A 19,882-nucleotide genomic window follows, 5' to 3' on the forward strand; every position below is an offset into this window, starting at 1 on the left:
TATTTGAATGAGCTCTTAGTCTAAAGAACTCATATGTCATTGTGAAGTCAGAATGTTAGGACCTCGATTCTGGTAGAAAACCCTCAGCTATACTGAATTGCAACAGGATCAGTTAACATTCACTTGTACTTCTTCCACAACTGATACTGTATGACCCCCTATTGTTGAAGCCAGATAGTCCCTGAAGGATTACACTTTCAAAACGGCTCAGGTGTTTATAGTTTTGCTTTTCCAAGCCTTATTCACACACTCTGTTAAGGCTCTGTTGTGCTTGGCAAGCCTGAGTCAGCACTGTCCACAGAATCCCATGCATTTCAAACATGCTGCCCACAAGTTCATATGGGAGACATAACACAAATTCATGAACAGGACATGCAAGAAAAAATCCACATACCCGCGGTCCCTGGTCACCTTGATCGCCCTATAACAACGGGAAAAATAGAGTAAGAGAATATAATTTTGTAACATCATACTCAGATACACAGAGAGAAAGAAGAGTACCATTGTAATTTAAAACACATTGATGAAAAAAGTTAATACCCAAGGCCACAAAAATTCATTGCGGTTGAGGGTAAAATCACTTGCGATAACACAAACTCGTGTGGACAGAGGTCTTGAGAAAAGTGTGTGTGGGTGTGTGTATGTGTGTGCTCATGGGTTGGGAGATGTAAGGAACAACCACTATATCTTAGAATTTTTTGTAGTTCCTTGTGTGTCTGTGGGTGCATGGCTCCCACAAAAAGCAAAGTTGTGATATCTATGCTGTCTTCTAAGATAAATACAAAATAATCTAGAGGGTTTCTTTGTCTGTGTTGCCTTTCCTAATGATCACATGACACAATCTGAAAGATCAGGGAATATCTTTATAATAGTGTAAGGTCTGAATAATTTCTCACAGGAACACAATGTATGCACTGTACTGCTTACTGTTTAGATACAAAATAAGAACAGATTCAAAGATGTTGAGCTCCCAGACCATTTCCAGTTTTCCTGAATTACCACAGGAAAGGAGCCCACCCAGTTCTTCTTGTACCATGACCAGTAAGGCATGTGACTCCAGAGTGACTGTGTGAAAGCAACGCTTAGTTTGATCACTCTCCCCTTCTACATACTTTGGCTTAGGACTCTGAGACAAATGAGGTGCATGGCTGTTGGGCTGGAATATCTTCAGAGAGCAGTTTACATTTGATTTGGGGGTTTGTGGTCATCGTTACGGCAAACACTAAATGGTAGTGACTGGAGTGTGGAGAGCCCTGCAACTTGAAACGGGTGGATCCAATTTTGAAACTCTTCAGTTTGTCAGTTTTCCGCTTCTTGCATAACTTAAATGCAAGCCTGGATTTCCAGACAATTGTATAATTGCCTGGACTCCACACACTATCAAATGAGGATACCCCAAGGCCTTTAAATGAGGAATGTGAATATTTCAAATACTAAACTTCTACACCCTGATGACCCCAGAACTCAACAATAAGGATAGCTCACTCGCCCAGGGACTTTGTGAAAGAGTTTTGTGCCAGTTGATGGAACTGTCACTTTCCCTGTGAGACCAGTGCTGCAGTGTCAGGAAAGTTGTTGATCTTGTATATGCGTTTTATGCCTGAATGTATTTGTTGCAATTTAAACTTATCACTAAGAATCTAGCAGCTAACAAAGATGGAGTTTTATCGAAACTGGGATAATGGATGCATCTTGAAAGCATCAATAAGAATGAACTGAAAATTTCAAAACAATCAACTCATCAGCAAAATTCTGTTTTTGAATTTATAGCTGTCTTCTAGTTGAAGAAATTCCAGAAAATTAAAAACCAAGTTTTTAAAATTTCTTGTAAATGAAAACTTAAAGGGATAGTTCACCCAAAAATGAAAATTCTCTAATAATTTACTCACCTTCATGCCATCCCTGATGTGTGACTTTCTTTCTTCTGCTGATCACAAACAAAGATTTTTAGAAAAATATTTCAGCTCTGCAGGTCCATTCAATGCAAGTGAATGGTGGTCAGAACTTTGAAGCTCCAAAAAACACATAAAGGAAACATGAAAGTAATCAATACAACTCCAATGGTTTAGTCCATGTCTTCAGAAGCGATATGATAGGTGTGGGTGAGAAACAGATCAATATTTAAGTCCTTTTTTCTATACATATCTACTTTCACTTCTTCTTTTGTTTTTGGCCATTCACATTCTTCATACATATCACCTCCTACTGGGCAGGAAGGAGAATTTATAATAAAAAATGACTTGAACATTGATCTGTTTCTCACACACCTATCATATCGCTTCTGAAGATATGGATTTAACCACTGGAGTCGTATGGATTACTTTTATGCTGCCTTTATGTGCTTTTTGGAGCTTCAAAATTCTGGCCATCATTCACTTGCATTGAATGGACCTACAGAGCTGAGATATTTTTCTAAAAATCTTTTGGGGTGGCATGAGAGTGAGTAAATGATGAGAGAAATTTCATTTTTGGGTAAACTATTCCTTTGAAATTCAATAAAGCTAAGACTGTGAAGCTAGCTGGCCAGAATAGTCTTTCTGGTGAAGCTGGTAAAGCTAGTTAAAGGAATGTTCCGGGTTCAATACAAGTTAGCTCAATCGACAGCATTTATGGCATAATGTTAATTACCACAAAAATGTATTTCGACTCTTTCCTCTTTTTCTTTAAAAAAAGCAAAGGTTACAGTGAGGCTCTTACAATGGAAGTGAATGAGGACCAATTTGTGAACATTAAAATACTCACTATTTCAAAAGAATAGCCAGAAGACATTAACAATATGTGTGTTAACATGATTTTAGTGTGATAAAATCACTTACTAACCTTTTCTGTGTAAAGTTATAGCCAATTTTTGTTCATCAACTTTGTTACCATGACGATGTAATGTCAACAAACACTAAAACCCTGAAACAACTGTAAAAATAACAATTTAAACAACTTTTCAGCTCAAATAATACAGAAGAATTAATGCAATTGCTTTCATAAAATTATAAGCTTCATATTTCTGTGTTTAAACCCTCCAAAAATTGGCCACATACACTTTCATTGTCCCCATTCACTTCTGTTGTAAATGCCTCACTGCAACCTCGATTTTTGTGTTTTTTAAAGAAAAAGAGGAAACGAGTCATCAACATCAGGTAATCAACATTATGGCACAAATGCTGTCGATTGAGCTTAACTTGAATTGAACCTGGAACATTCCTTTAAGAAGCCTGATGGAGATACCAGCACACCAACATTCTATGCTGTATCTGGATCAGAATCCAAAACACAATATAATCTTGTGACCAAACATGCTGGTCTTTTCAGCAGGGGAATCAAGTCTTATATTGAAGCAACTGAGGAATGTCCTTACATCTCAAACACAGTGTGTAAGTGTGAGATACGCTGTTTCTTGCATGTACATCTTGGTCCATGCCACAACCAGAACAGTTTCCATTTCGCTCTAGATTTGTGATTGTTCAGATTGTTAAAATGTCAAAAGTTTTCTTGTGTTTGCAAACCATCATCCACTCTAAATCATCATCATCATTATTATAACATTATCTTATCACTTGACTCACATGGCAGCTAATATTTACTTTCTGATAATGAGAAAAACAAGATTAGCAAACATCATAAAATTTGTGTTTTTTTTTTGTTTGTTTTTTTGTTGCTATGGTCCATCTAGAATGCAGAGTGATGACGCTGTCTTTCTGTTGTGTATGAGGAACCTCAGACACTTGTATGGTTTTAATCTTTCTACATTAGAGCTGTGTGGATACTGATTGGTCACTGCTTGTAGCGACTAATAAAGACAGAGTGTGGTAATTCATGCTTGGCATCTGTTTTATGGAGGAATACTCTCTGAAGCATTAAAGCACTTCAGCCTGGGGCCTGGTGGGAAGGCATTAATGTAGTGCACTCTAGATTTGTGAGCGATTTAGATATTCCAAAATGAGACTTGAGGTCAAGGCCACTCCATATGCAATGACTGACTGCAGAGTTCCATTCAAATCCATCCCTTATGGAACAAAATCTAATTAAGAACAAAGTGAAGAAATCATTTGGTGACTGTAAGCCAGACTGCTTACAGTCGGGGACTGGGAAGTTGGTATACTGGTATTTGTGTCAGATTTTCCATTTTAACAGTGGTGTGCATGATATAGATAAGAGATTCTCTCTTTAAGAATGACATGGAACATTCTGCTGGGAATTTATGTATGTTTGTATATTATCCCCTCCCCAGAGACTTTCCAATTGTCCTAAATGGGATATTCAGTATTTGTGAAGTTGAGAGAAATGTAATAAAAAATAAAAAAAGAAACTTGTAGAATTATTTGCAGAATTTAATTGCAGAAGCTAAGTTCAGTTTGAGATGGAAGTTCTGCGAGCACAGTTTCTATGCAGCCTGCTTATGACATACACATGTACTATTACAGATATACTGTACATACATGTAACCTACTGCTGATGTAAGATATATTATGAAAAGGTTCTTACCTTGTCACCTTTCAGACCAGGTGGACCCTAATGGGAATTGTAAAGAACAAAAAAGTATTAAAGGTTGTCTTTATAAATTATTATAAAACAATGTGTTACACTAAGATCACATACAGTTGTATACATAAGTCCCCATATCCCACTTACACTATATTGCCAAAAGTATTCGCTCACCCATCCAAATAATTGAATTCAGGTGTTCCAATCACTTCCATGGCCACAGGTGTATAAAATTAAGCACCTAGGCATGCAGACTGCTTCTACAAACATTTGTGAAAGAATGGGCCGCTCTCAGGAGCTCAGTGAATTCCAGCGTGGTACTGTGATAGGATGCCACCTGTGCAACAAGTCCAGTTGTGAAATTTCCTCGCTACTAAATATTCCACAGTCAACTGTCAGTGGTATTATAACAAAGTGGAAGTGATTGGGAATGACAGCAACTCAGCCACGAAGTGGTAGGCCACGTGAAATGACAGAGCGGGGTCAGCGGATGCTGAGGCGCATAGTGCGCAGAGGTCGCCAACTTTCTGCAGAGTCAATCGCTACAGACCTCCAAAGTTCATGTGGCCTTCAGATTAGCTCAAGAACAGTGCGTAGAGAGCTTCATGGAATGGGTTTCCATGGCCGAGCAGCTGCATCCAAGCCATACATCACCAAGTGCAATGCAAAGCATCGGATGCAGTGGTGTAAAGCACGCCGCCACTGGACTCTAGAGCAGTGGAGATGCGTGACGAATCACGCTTCTCCATCTGGCAATCTGATGGACGAGTCTGGGTTTGGCGGTTGCCAGGAGAACGGTACTTGTCTGACTGCATTGTGCCAACTGTGAAGTTTGGTGGAGGGGGGATTATGGTGTGGGGTTGTTTTTCAGGAGCTGGGCTTGGCCCCTTAGTTCCAGTGAAAGGAACCCTGAATGCTTCAGCATACCAAGAGATTTTGGACAATTCCATGCTCCCAACTTTGTGGGAACAGTTTGGGGATGGCCCCTTCCTGTTCCAACATGACTGCGCACCAGTGCACAAAGCAAGGTCCATAAAGACATGGATGAGCGAGTTTGGTGTGGAAGAACTTGACTGGCCTGCACAGAGTCCTGACCTCACCCCAACAGAGCACCTTTGGGATGAATTAGAGCGAAGACTGCGAGTCAGGCCTTCTCGTCCAACATCAGTGTCTGACCTCACAAATGCGCTTCTGGAAGAATGGTCAAAAATTCCCATAAACACACTCCTAAACCTTGTGGAAAGCCTTCCCAGAAGAACTGAAGCTGTTATAGCTGCAAAGGGTGGGCCGACGTCATATTAAACCCTATGGATTAAGAATGGGATGTCCCTTAAATTCATATGCGTCTAAAGGCAGATGAGCGAATACTTTTGGCAATATAGTGTATCTATATAGATGCATAGTGTCCCACATATGCTGTGAGTTCAGGATGGCTTGTGAATGGGACTATGTTTTAAGTGTATCATCCTCCAGTTGTTGTACTCAGCTTACAAAGTGACCCTCTGCCCTTCAATGTGAGGACCTAAATTATGTCCTTTCCTACTTTAAATACACTCAACATTGCAGACTGTTATTTCTGAATCTCTCCACTCTGTTAAATGAGCTAACAGACCTGTTCCACACAGAATGTAAATGAAAAACTCCTGTTGTTCTCTTATCAGATGAAGTGTGCTTTTGATGGATTAGGATCCAGCCTTATAGTAAAAATGTGACAAGCTGCAAAAAACAGTGAAAAAGTGCTTGTTTTATATGCACAGGGAAAGTGGATTGATAAGATCTCTAAAGTATAGTAGCTGCATTTTGCTTGTTGGCCCTTGGCCGACTGGCCCAATTGCTTCACTGGAGTCTACTGACCTAGAAAGATGGAGCCCACAGACATGCAGTAGATGCCATGACACCATCAAGCACTGTGGGGAGCAAGTGTTCCAGAGCTAGTCACAGAATTCCCTGTCAATCCCAAGCCTCATTACACCAGGGTATTATGGACAAATATGAATAAATAAATAAATCAATTCCTAGCATACTACTTACTAAATACTGCACAGTATACATTGTATACTACCTACTATTTTTTTTTTAGATATGAAGTTAAACAGCATTTATTAACATAAAGGTTTCAAAAGTAGTATGCTACATTTCTGTCACATAACCTCACGTAAGTTGTTTTTAATCATCATGTTAGACATTGCATTGTGGAACACAGTATTCTGTGCCGTGCTCTGTGAGACACTACACATACTGACAAATGTAGTACAGTAGGTCATCTGGTATATTGTAACAAAGTTCATTTCTAGGGAAAGAGGAAGTGGGACTCAGGTACGTTGAACTCAAAACTCAGGTATTTATTGACAGCTTTTTCTTAACAGTGGCTTTTCAGCCTTAACTTAGGTCACACACACTGCACTCTGCTGCGTCTCTCTCTGTCTGACTCAAAACTGCGTCTCTCCTTTTATCGCTCTCGCCAGTGCTTACTGCAATCAGAAACAGGTGTTAGACATTATAGCGCTCAGGTGTGTACCCTAACCGCTTTCTCTCTCTCCGGATGAACACTTAAACATGCCCCCACCGCCACATACCCCCACCGCCCGACTCAGCCCGGGGAGTCATCCGGCCTGCCCACCACTCCCCCCCATTCCTGGAGAGGAAGTCCGTGACAGCTATCTGTGCCCCCGGCCTGTGGACCACCTCGAATTTAAATGGCTGAAGAGCCAGATACCAGCGGGTAATCCACGCGTTGGCATCTTTCATGCGGTGAAGCCATTGGAGTGGGTCGTGATCTGAACAGAGGGTGAAGGCCCGCCCCAACAGGTAGTACCGGAGAGTGGGGATGGCCCACTTGATGGCAAGACACTCTTTTTCAATGGTGCTATACTTAGTCTCCCTCATAAAGAGCTTTTGACTAATGTACAGCACCAGCCATTCCTCCCACTCCACCACCTGCAAGAGCACCACCCCCAGACCCCTGTCTGAAGCGTCCATCTGTAAAATGAAAGGGAGACAGAAATCAGGTGAATGCAAAAGCGGTCTGCCACAAAGCGCAGCTTTTACCTGCGTAAAAGCCTGTTGACACTGCTCTGTCCATTGAACCGGATCTGGCACTCCCTTTTTAGTGAGATCAGTCAGCAGGCTGGTGGCGGTCGAATAATTAGGCACAAACTTTCTATAATAGCCAGCCAGCTCCAGGAACTGTCTCACCTCCTTTTTGGTCTTGGGCCTCGGGCAGGCAGCAATTGCTGCTGTCTTATCAATTTGGGGACACCCTGTCCATGACCCAAGTGGAAACCCAGATACCGTACCTCCACCCGTCCAACTGCGCACTTCTTTGGGTTCGCCGTAAGTCCCGCTTGCCTCAGCGATCTCAGGATGGCCCTCAGATGTTGTACGTGCCGCTGCCAATCATTGCTGTAAATTATGATGTCATCTAGATTTAAAGAGTGTGGTCTGAGGACTCTGTCCATGAGCTGCTGGAACATAGCCGAGGCCCCGAACAAACCGAACGGAAGTGTCACAAATTGATGTAATCCAAAAGGTGTGGAGAAAGCTGTTTTTTTCACAGTTTGTCGAATAAAATCAAGCTGTGTCCACCAATCGAGCAACTCATCAATCCGAGGCATTTGGTATGCGTAACATTTAGACACCGCATTGACTTTCCTATAATCCACACAGAATCGTACCCACCCGTCGCTCTTAGTGACTAGAACGACCGGGCTGGACCAATCACTGTGGGATTCTTCTATTACTCCCATATCAAGCATTGCATCTAATTCTTCCAGAACCACATTTTTCTTGTTCTCGGGAAGTCGGAAGGGATGAGTGCGTACCACTACCCTGGGTGTAGTGCTCTATGACATGTGTGCACCCAGGCAGAGGCGAGAACACGTCTGCAAACTCTTTTTGCACTTGGAAAACTCTGTGACTTGAGACGGTGACAGGCGGTCTCTGCAATTGACCGGGGTGACATGTTGCCGTTGTTGTTCAGGTCTGCGGCCGACCCGCTGCAAGATGGTCTTCTTCAGATTGTTATACACCAGGAGATTCGCTGCCGGTAGATGTTGCGCCACGAACTGAGCTTCCCTGGACAACAGGGGAATGAGTCTGGCCACCCACTGGGCATGTGGCCACCTCCAGAACTCTGCCGTTCTCTTGAACAAGTCCAGGAATGAGGGCGACCGGAGGCATGGGGGCTGCTGTGTCCGGGGTCACGGCCACAGCTGGCGAGGGATTGAACAACTTCTGCCAACGGTGAGGATTCCATGCCGGTGTGTACTTCCTCCAAACACCCGGGTTTTGGCACCAGTGTAACAAATTTCATTTCTAGGGAAGGAGGAAGTGGGACTCAGATACACTGAACTCAAAACTCATTCTCAACTGTGGCTTTTCAGCCTTAACTCAGGTCACACACACACTGCACTCTGCTGCATCTCTCTCTGTCTGTCTCGCTCCTGCGTCTCTCCTTTTATCACTCTCCCCAGTGCTTACTGCAATCGGAAATAGGTGATAGAGACTATAGCGCTCAGGTGTGTTCCCTTACCACTTTCTCTCTCAGGACGAGAGACCACATCCCCGCCGCCACACATATGTATACTGTTGTTCCCGTGTTTTGTTTCTGTATGTTCTGAGTTACCTGGTTTTCTTTTGTTTATTAAAAACGCTGCGTTTAGACCCTCCAACCTCTCCTGATTCGTTACAGAAAGACTGACCCTCCGAAATGGATCTAGCAGTGTGTTTTATCCAGTTAAGCCGAGCGAACCTTCCAATCAGGGAATATTCTCATCTATTTAGCACCATTGCCAGACACACAGGATTTACTGATTCCCACTTGAAATCCCTATATCAGATCGGCCTCATAGCTCACAAGTGGAGCGAATTGCCGGAGTCCGGTGATCACATGTGGGAGGAATACGTGTTAATCTTAGAGACATTTGCTTCTGAGGATCCTCCCCTCTCAATCCCGGTTCCGGTTTCCGAGTCTTACACACCCCAGCCTGCTCCATGCCATGTTACAGCAATGCCTCAACCTGCTCCACACCAAGTTTAAGTCTACTCCACACCATACCCGAGCCCTCCACGGCTCCTTCCTTTGAGCCCCCCATGGCCCCTTCCTTCGAGCCTTCCACGGCTCCGCCCCCAGAGTCTTCTTTACACTGTCAAACAATGCAAATTAAGTTTGTTTCTTAACTGATGCAAGTGGGTACTCAAGCTTGGCCGGTGCTTTCAGGCTTGTGCATGAGCTGTGACATCAACAGTATGAGATGAGGAAAAACAAGTAAATTTCATGCTTTTAGCAGCCTGCGAAAAAAAAAAAATCTGGAGTGTCCATTTGCACCCTGGTGTAAATAGCATCTGCCGCACAGGGCAGCTATTTGCGCCCTAATAGCCTGGAGGAACCACAGAAATATATGACAAACTAGACAACAGGTGTCTTTGCAGTGGTGTGGGGTGTAAAGATGGCATGTGATTGTGTACTATTGTCCTAGTGACCATGGTTTGGATCTGCGTTTTCTCCCACTCTTTTTCCCATCCAATTTCCTGTTTCTACTCATAATATTTCCTTTAATACTACTTAAAATAATAGATAAAAATGAATATAAATGTTGATTTCATCGCAGTGATTTGGTCACAGTGAATGTCTGGGAGAGCAGGTCTGTCGATCGCACCCTTTCCCATGGGAAACGGTTACTGTAGTAAAACCAAGGATATTTTTTCTAAGGTTAAGGTTAGGTTGAGGGGTAGGGGTTAATATAGTTTGTCTGTGGGACTCTAAATAAACACAATAAACACACTGCAGTGATGTCCATACTGTATGTTAGTATTTAAATATGGGTGCAAATAGTATCTGAAACTATTTGCACCAGGGTGCAATTAGTATCTTCCATTATTTGCACCAGGGTTGGGATGCAAATAATATCTGCCACTATTTGCACTGGGGCGTAAATAGCATATATCATTATTTGCACCAGCGTGCAAATAGTATCCGACACTATGTGCACCAGGGTGCAATTAGTATCTACCAATATTTGCACTGGGGTTGGGATGCAAATAATATCTGTCACTATTTGCACTGCCAAAAAAAATCTGGCACCAGAAAAAGATGTAGAACAATGTAATGAAATGTTTGTGATCAAAATGTTTCTTGTAAAAAAAAAAAAAAAAATATGTGTCAGTTGTTTTTGAATGGCTGTCAATGGGGAAACATGCTCTTAAGCACCGGAGGGTGTCATTCCTGTATCTACCAGTGGGGGCCTGCTAACCAGCTAATTCCTGCCTCCCTGGATGAGTGTATACATATACTCTGTTTAGACAGGGCTGGAACTGGGGGAGAAAGTGGGGGGATGGAGTTCTTGGAGTGAATTTAGAAGGGAGATGCAGTTCCACTTCAACACAAGATGATCACATAGGAAGCTGACATGTTGCTACCGAATTTTCTACCCTGACATCGACCCGATTCTGCTTAGTAAAAAGCGCCATCTCCAATCTGATATTTTTGCATCAGTTAAAATACATTCACCTTCTACTATGGTGCAACTGAATGTACGTTGAGTCAGCAGCATTACAGATCTGGGTTAGTGTACCGTGTTGAAACCAAGAATTAATCACGTTTACATAATCATGACGAGTGCCGTTTGGAGGTTCCATTTTCCCTCTAAGATTACATTTTTATTCCACTGATGGTTAAGTTTAATTAATAATTGACCTTACATTCAAAAACATTTCCTGATTCGTCCACTGGGGACAGTTGTTTGTATTTCTGCAAGCACAGACCGCTTTAGCTGAAGAACTTTCAACCTACAGTCAGTGGTGTACTAAGACTTCATGATGCCCCTGGGCAACAGCCATGCAAGTATTAATAGTAATACATTTTAATAGTAATAAACAGCAGCACAAATAAAAAAAAATAAAAAAATTTTTGCTCACGTAAATGTATATAATTTGAATTTGTGTCGGTTGTCAAGTTGGTACAGGGCCGGTTCTAGAAATTAAGAGGTCCTAGGCAAAATTTATGTGGAAGCCCCCTCCATCCCCCCACATTTCAAATTGTCGAAATTTATTTTCTTATTATTTTATCATTTACTGTGGATTGGCATGCAACAAAGTGGCAGCTCATTCCAATTACTACTTAATCACATAATCTGCTTCAAACATTATTCTTTCATTTCTTTCAGAGATTCAATGCCATAAAATTAGCAAGCTTTAGCAAATCTAATAACAAATCAAATACTTTTTGACTAGTTCTTCCTCAAAGGCGCTCATTGTAGCAACCTGGTGACTTCTAAACTAAACTTTGTTACCTGATAAACTGGTAAATTCTGTGCACCCCTGTCTTGCAAGACTTGCACTGCAGCCAGCCAATCAAAATTGATTTTCTGCCAGCTCTTGCCATTTCCTATGCAATATGCATCATGCTTGCTGTGGTGCTCTGTGGGAATTCAATGGACATACTGTCTGAGACTGAGATTAACCTTTAGCATCATGCAAATTTTAGTCACACTGAAATTTCCTTATCTTAATTGTTTAGTGTTTAACAAGTACAGCTACTAAAACATAAGGGAGTTCAAAATAATCAATCCCATATCATTACAAACTTTGATATAATGACATAACTTTATTACTATTAATATTCAAGATTTATTATAGCCATTTCTAAGTTCCATTACCTGCTTTGTAATAAACACATATTATAAACCATCCATTTTAATAAAGAGTTTTTTTTTTTTACATTCATTGTAATGAATTAATTGTACTGTTTAATTATAGACCGCTGAAAAAACACTATGAATTGCCTATTAGGAACACATCTTATGGTGTTTCTCTAAGAAACATGGTGCATTCAGTGTTTCTAAGTCAAAGCTCACCATCTTTAAGCTTGTTCTATAAGTCAAGCATCAAATACTAACAGACTTGGGGCAATGAATAATCCCTTGTGTTTTATTTAATCGCCTCTCTGTTTCTGCTGCTCTTGTTTATGCGAGCAGCGCATAAAATTGTGTTTCGCGGCCCTTGAACATGGTTGAGCGGCACAAGTGATGACTAGCGCAGCACAGAGGGAACATTACCTCAACCCTGAAAATGCATCCATGGCCATGTACTAAAGTTTGAACGCTCAAGATTTTGCAAAAGCAAAGAAGACATCAGACTCATTTTACATGTTATTTTTTTGCAACGCTGTTAATAGGCATCAGTTGTGGATTTTCCAAGCGCTAGAAACTAAACTTATCGCACATGTGCAAATTGGTTAAAATTTTTATTCGATTTCTATTTGAGCCATCCCTGAGTTGGTGCCCCTCGGAGTCGTGGTGCCCCTGGGAACTCGCCCAATTGCCCATTTGGTTAATCTGCCTTTGCCTACAGTTGCAGAATTCATTGTGCAATTAGTCTCTTCCAAATGGTTACATGTTTTTTAAAGGAAAATCCCCTACAACAGGAATTCCTTATTTTCATAGCAGTAAACTGAGATGTATCCATCCAAATCTTCCTGCAGTTCTTAACTGATCTTCAAATGCCCTCTGACTTCCAAGCTAGGGTCCCCCTCCCCATGAATCTCGGCCATTTCCACCACTTTGTGTATACTGCAGAAGTATGTTAGTATGTTATTCCGAACATTGCAAGGGATGGGCATTACCTTATTTATATAAAATTTAACCCTGCAAAATCTTCAGGGCCATTTTAAACTTTGAAACCTGTGAAATATTATTTAATATTTTTTTTTTTTTGTGTAGAGTAAATGTAAACTATTTGTTCTTAGTCTCAGTTGCATACTAATGTGGATGATGTTTCTAGTCTTTAGACTGCTGCAAAAAGTGTGCAACCACAGTTCCAAATGACCTCATATGACTTTGCATTTCATTTAGCCCTGATTGTTTCTAAATAATTTAGAAGTCATTGACTGAAAAGAATCAAAATGTATTTCTCTCATTGCTCTCAAATTACTAATTTGCTCTAGTTGGGCCAGTTGGTGTTTTATTGGAGGTAAACATTTTCCTGAAAAATTCCGGTCTTGTTCATGCTGCTTTTCAATGTGGCAACCAGAGGGTTGTGCTACTGAGTACACAATAATGATGAAGAACCATGTTGGTGACATTTGTGGCAAATTAGGAAAATATAAAACAATAGCCTATATATTTAGGCTAAATGACATGCTTGATGATTCTTTACACTTGTAGTACAGAGTTGTACAATTTGAGACAGCTTTGTACGGCTCTGCCTAACATCTGCTTGTCTATTCCCTCATAAATTGCCTAATGCTGACTAGTTTGGATGGATTGCTGTTAGCAGTTGACAAATGCTAATATTGTAATAGTAATAGTGTATTTCAAACCAGCCCTTGCTTGTTCTATCTGACTGAAAGGTAAAAACATCATCAATATGCAGGCCTTTCAAAGGTTATCAGAATGTAGAACAGTCAGGACAATTACAGACTTATGACTCTTTTCTGCTCGGCTGTTGTAGTTGAATTATTTACGTACAGCAAACAGGCCCTATCAAAAAGGAAGTAGAGAATGGAGAAAAATGATAAATGACAGCAAGCACACACTCCCTAGCCACAGTTGCAGAAAACCAGGTCAAATGGCAATGGATTTTAAGACCTAATGTGCATGTTGAATTACTCTGTGATACCTGGCCTAGCGGCCTTTCCTTAAAAAAAAGAAAGAAAATAAAATTATTGGCATAAAAGGGCCAGCCAGAAAAAGCAGGCAATGCCAGAAGAAAAAAATATTCCAGGGATCTACATGAAAGGCTTGTGCATTCAGAGCCAAAACCATGAGGAACTGGGAAACATAGACTCCCCACAAATCTGATAAAGTTAGTACACTTAATGGTAATCATAATACGATAAGTTATCACCAAAAGCATCTCATTATGGTTTGTATGCACTTCGCTAAGCATTATGCTTGAACCAAAGTCTACATAGCATTATGAGTTATTTTTAAGTTTATTATGTTTTAGTGAGTTAGTTTGGCCTAGAAATGGTTCGAAACAGTCTATAAACAAATAAAGCATCAAACCAACCTGACAGGAGGAATTTTCCAGATCAGAATACCAATATGGCTCAATGCAGCAGAAATTCATGCAACAGGACGTTGCTTTCTCACAAGCTCTGAACTGCTTTCTTCCACCCTTATTATTATTGTTATTATTATTATTATTATTATTATTTCAATTTTTGCTAATTGTACAAGGACAGTATTTAAAGGACAACTCGCAAAAATGAAAATTCTGACAATTTACTCATCCTCCGTTTGTTTCAAACCTGTATGACTTTCTTCTTTCAGTGGAAATCAAAAAGAGATGTTGAGCAGAATGTTAGCCTCTGAGGCTAACATTTTACCCAACATTTTACATCAACATTTTTCAGTCATAGTTTTAGTCTTTGGACAAAACAGTTCTTTAAATTTAGCCAATATTTTGTCTTGTCATATGAATTAATTTTGGCCAGTTTTACTCTGACTACAATAACACATTTTAGTTGGTGATAATGTGTAAAATTCATGAAATGTGTCAAACTGCAAAAGACCAAACTTTATCAAATATTCAAACACTTAGCCCATCAATTAAAAAATTTCAAACATTTAAAATATACAACACAGTAGGCTACGACTGTCCTTGTTGTCAAATCCTGAGCTCCTGAAACAAAAGCATGCAGTATGAACGTACTGATGTATTAGTTACATTTTAGAAGTTATTCTAAATTCTGTTCTGAATTCTTCATCCATTACAGACTGTTATTAATTTTCCGTGTTTTAGCCAATTTAGGACATTGCATTCCATGTAGCACATATTTATTGAAACAGGGTATTCACAAGGCAGGTTTTGCATTCTGATGCACATAACTTAGTTCAAGTTCATCTGTTCATTAGCTTTATTTTCTGTGAAGATGTAAGTGGGGAAATCCCCAATATGCTGGATTATTATACTATATGAATAAATTCTGTCAGGTTCCTGACAGTCTTGTAAAGTATATATTTAGTATCAGGATCCTGTCACCTGTCTTATTGTATTGTTTTGGTCTTGTTTGTGATTTTCTCCACATGTACTCTCTGTCTGGTGTCTTGACCCCACCCTCCACAATTGCCTTGTTTGTTATCATTGACAAAATAAAAATAAAAACCTTCAATGAGCATTTATGACAATAATTACATTGACGAGATTAAGACTACAAACAGGTTTGGAACATCACGAGGGTGAGTAAATGATGACAGAATTTGTATTTTTGGGTGAACTATTCCTTTAACTCTCATCAGATGAGATGAGCCCCTTTTTGTGGGCCAGCAATCAGTTGTGGCTAAACCTGCCATTGTCATTATCACATAATTACCTTAAACAGAATACACTATGCTGAAATCTAAACCCACTGGTTCTGTCAGCTCTGTTTCAAATCTTCCAAGGTAAGGTGACAGTAGAGTGAATTCATAAATTCATTTGGCATTTCGCAAATCATTATCATAAACCATGGTAGATGATGCTTTGACATTTTGTCCTCTGCATCACAAGGAAAAGACTGGATCGCTGCAACCTGTTATGCTGTTTTAACATGAAAAATAAATTATATAGTATGTTTGGTTTTCAGCCGTGGTGTAGACAGACTTTATCAAACAAAATGATCTGCGTTTTTTGGGACACCTTTTAAACCAGGGTTCTGGACCTTCACAAATGCATTTCTCATTCTCAAACAGTATGTGAAAGTGGTAGTATCACATTTCCTACTCATTCCTTCTAGTTGCCGAGATTAAGCAAACGAATATGGTTTCAGTAATGTAGTCCAGAAAGCTGACAGATGGCACCTGATTTATTATCCTGTTGAAAATCTCTGCTGGGTTGTTTATGGCAAGATTAGGCCTGTTTAGATGTCAGTGCCCTGCAAAAATAAATGGATAGGACTTAGTAAATGGAAATGGACTAGGGAAACCAAACACACCGAGGGCCTCCTCTTGGCTTCATTGATCTTCCAGCATAATACTTGCCAAAACAAGCTGAAAACTCCTGCAAGTGTGCTTTACCATTAAAGGGGCTTTGCCTTTGTGCTGATGGCATTTCGGGTACTTGTAGTGGCAGACCCTCACCAGCTACAAAGAAGGGAGCATGTATGATTTTCATGGCAGATCATAACTTATGGGACCCTAATAAAACAGGGGTTGCAAATGCTGTAAAACACAGTCGTAAAACCAAGTAATTTAGGCTGGCCTCCACTTTCCACGGAAATGCCATTGGACGGCAGATTTGTTTGATGTAAATGCGCAGTGGTGAAGGCAGTTACTGAAACGTTAAATTGCCTGCCAAATTTCACTCATCCATATATGGTACATTTTAATGGCAGTTAGGGTCATCTGAGCTGATTAATACAATTTAAAGAGATTTATGATGTTCTCGTCATGAGAGCAAAGGTTGCTTTTTTGAGGATGTTCTGCGGTTTACTTAAGAAGCCTGCTTAGCGTAGCATGGCGTAGAGGATATTAGTTGGTACCTAAATGTTGAGGGTTCAACTCTGGAAGGTGTGATGCATAAACTCAAGAGTTGCTGAGTTACCCCATCACATGGAGAAAGACAGGAGTGAACCCAGGTTTCTAAACTGGAAACTGCCCCTTTAAGTGCTCGTAAGGAGCTTTGGGTAAAAACTTTGTCAAATATAAAATTATTAATAAAATGTGCCTATTGTGCTTTCTCCTCATGCAGTTTTCTTCCTTAAAAAGTAATTCTCTTTACAAGGACAATATATTGGTGTGCAAAAGCAAAACAAAGTAGCATAATTTTCAAAACTGAGTTATGAACAAAACCGGGTCTCTTAGAAAATGATCTGTCATGTCACAGTAATATCAAGCACTGCAGTAAGGCAATATGTTTATAACTCAATAGTCTCATGACAACTGGTAATAATTTGTACGAGATGGCTAAATCCTAAGAAATGGTATGACTTTGCTTGTACGATAAGATCACATTTTATTCCCCAAGAGACCTACTAATCAACAAAGAGAATTTCAAATCAGTACAATGCAGGCATCAAATTTTAGTTAGCATCCTATACAAAATTTTCTTTTTGAAGATAGGAAATGTCCAAACAAATGTTACTAATTTCATATTTATTTATGCAATACTCCTGACGAAAAGACAAAGTATGTCAATAACATGTAATATGCTTTCATCGTCTCATTCCAAACCTCAGTGATTTCTTTCTTCCATGGTACACCAAATTTATTTTCCTGTTAGAATCAAGGTTAGGTTTAGGGTTTGGGTAAAGGGTTAGACTTTATGGTTAGGTTGAGATTTAGGTTTGGGTTTGGGTTTAGGGTTAAACTTTGGAAAATTCATAATAATGCTCATTCTGTACCAACATGTTTCTTTTTGTACATGGTACATAAAGTTGATTATCCTATTAAAACCATGGTTAAGTTTAGGGTTTGGGTAAGGGTTCTTTATGGTTAGGTTCAGGTTTGGGTTAAGAAAAAGTTCAGTGTTGACATAGTCGCTGCATTTTGCCTTTGTAAGGCAGCATACTAAGCAATAAAATTGGCAATGCACTAAATTCATATGAAAACAGCACTTTTGAACCCTATTTGTCTTGCATACAAGCTTGCAAACAAATAGATCATGTCAGTATCATGAGAGGAAGTGGTCATATAGTACTGCAGCATTCAGGCAGTTCCTATTAAGACTTTAATAGGGCGCTTTAGTGGTTAACCCCTGAAATGAATATAAAACCAAATGTGGAACCCCCAAATCTGAGATGGAAAGTCAGAGAAGGAAGAAAAAAGATGCCCACCTCAGGGTTGTCTGTTAGTTTGAAGTGAGAATGTTTGATCATATTAGCAGTGCTCCAAAGCAAGCTTTATCTAGTGGGAATACAAATGCAGAACGGGGCTGTAAGTAATCAGAGGAGAGCGGGCAGGAGCAGATGACCACATGCGGTTGGTGCTCATCGGCGGGATCCCAGTAAGGGAGGTTAGGTTAGAATAGGAAAACCACACTGGAAAACTAGGCTGGAAATGCCATCTGGTTCCTGTATCCACAGTATATAATAATTACTTTGCAACAAAAAACCTTTAATGTCAACTGCATGCAAGCGCCTCTCTGTGTTGCACCTTGGGGGTTCCACATGTAGCCAGGCAAGTTAATTTTCTGGGTCACCTTGTAATTAGGGTGGTGTGGCCAGAGAGGCCTGTGAACACTAATGAAGCTGATCATTCTCTTACAGGAAGGGCCACTAAAAGCAGGACGTCCCAGCTCAGCACGCTCCATCCTTCTGTGGTCTCCATATTTATTGAGTGGCTTTAACAGATTTGTTAAAAACTCATTAAAATCTATCAAACGGAACTGCCTGTCGCTAATGCTCTCATTACGAACACTGCTGCAATATTAAAAAGTTCGAAATCTCCATCTGTTACTACACTTGGCTCACTTGTAAGTGTGGCAAAATTTCAAGCAAAGATAAATGTTTTTCAATGAGTTCAGTAATGCCACACACACAAATGCCATGGGCTGTGTTCTGAAGCCTCTTATTGCTCCTGAATTAATCTGAGTCTAGGCTTTCTTCTTAAAAAGCATAACCATTGCAAGGAATAAAATAGTTTGCAGGCACACTCATAGGGATTCAAATGGGGGAACATTTTATCATACTGCATAGAATGTCTAAGAGATCTGCAAAGAAATCTCATCCAGAAGAAAGAACACTCAAATATATCAAAGTGTACAGTATTTCTATCTATTCAGCTCTGAATATGAAAAGGCTGTTATTTTAATCAGCACTAATATACTGCACACTTTGCTGAGTGTTTAAAAAATTAGGAACAAAGAATTTCTTCTTTACAGTCAGTTGTTCTGCTGTACAGTCTACTTCTTATATGGATCTACAACATGAATGTTATAAGACAAGCTAACACTACAATATAGTCACAGATTTGGCAATTTGACCAACCCTGTTACAGACAGATCATCTGTTTCAACCTGAGAAATCTTATTTGACAATTTGACAAATGTCTGACAAAATGTCTATAATATTTTAAAGGAATAGTTCAACCAAAAATGGAAATTCTGTCATTATTTACTTACAACTGTGTCATTCCATGAAACACACAAGGGGAATTTAAATAATAAAATAAATAAATACAATCTTGCCCACTGTTTCCCATTATGAGCTCCAAAATGAGCAAAAGCACATAAAAGGCCCACATGACTTGTGCGCTATATTCTTAAGAGGCAATATGATAGCTGTGTGTGATACTTTAAAGAAATAATTACATGAAAAGGAAAGAAAGAAAGAAAGAAAGAAAGAAAGAAGAGGGTGAGTACATGATGTTGGAAATGAACTATTCATTTAATATGCATACTGTATTTTTGTATACAGAAATATGGATATACAGTAGTGTATTTACTTGCAGAGATCCAGGTTCAAATGTCAGAACACACAATTTTT

At 39.8% G+C, this 19,882-nt stretch overlaps 1 protein-coding gene across 1 annotated transcript in view; it reads right to left on the minus strand.

Moving 5' to 3' along the window:
* Positions 1 to 19,882, minus strand: part of LOC127446652 (collagen alpha-1(XXV) chain) — a 256,471-nt gene that overhangs the window by 72,604 nt on the left and 163,985 nt on the right. Inside the window, exons 5-6 of the mRNA XM_051707759.1 lie at positions 4,480 to 4,506; positions 395 to 421 (exon numbers count right to left, since the gene is read on the minus strand). Coding sequence (XP_051563719.1) covers positions 395 to 421; positions 4,480 to 4,506 — 54 coding nt within the window. The remainder of the gene's footprint in view (positions 1 to 394; positions 422 to 4,479; positions 4,507 to 19,882) is intronic.

This window comes from Myxocyprinus asiaticus, chromosome 1 (genome assembly GCF_019703515.2).
Source record: "Myxocyprinus asiaticus isolate MX2 ecotype Aquarium Trade chromosome 1, UBuf_Myxa_2, whole genome shotgun sequence".
In the NCBI taxonomy this organism is placed as follows: Eukaryota; Metazoa; Chordata; class Actinopteri; order Cypriniformes; family Catostomidae; genus Myxocyprinus; species Myxocyprinus asiaticus.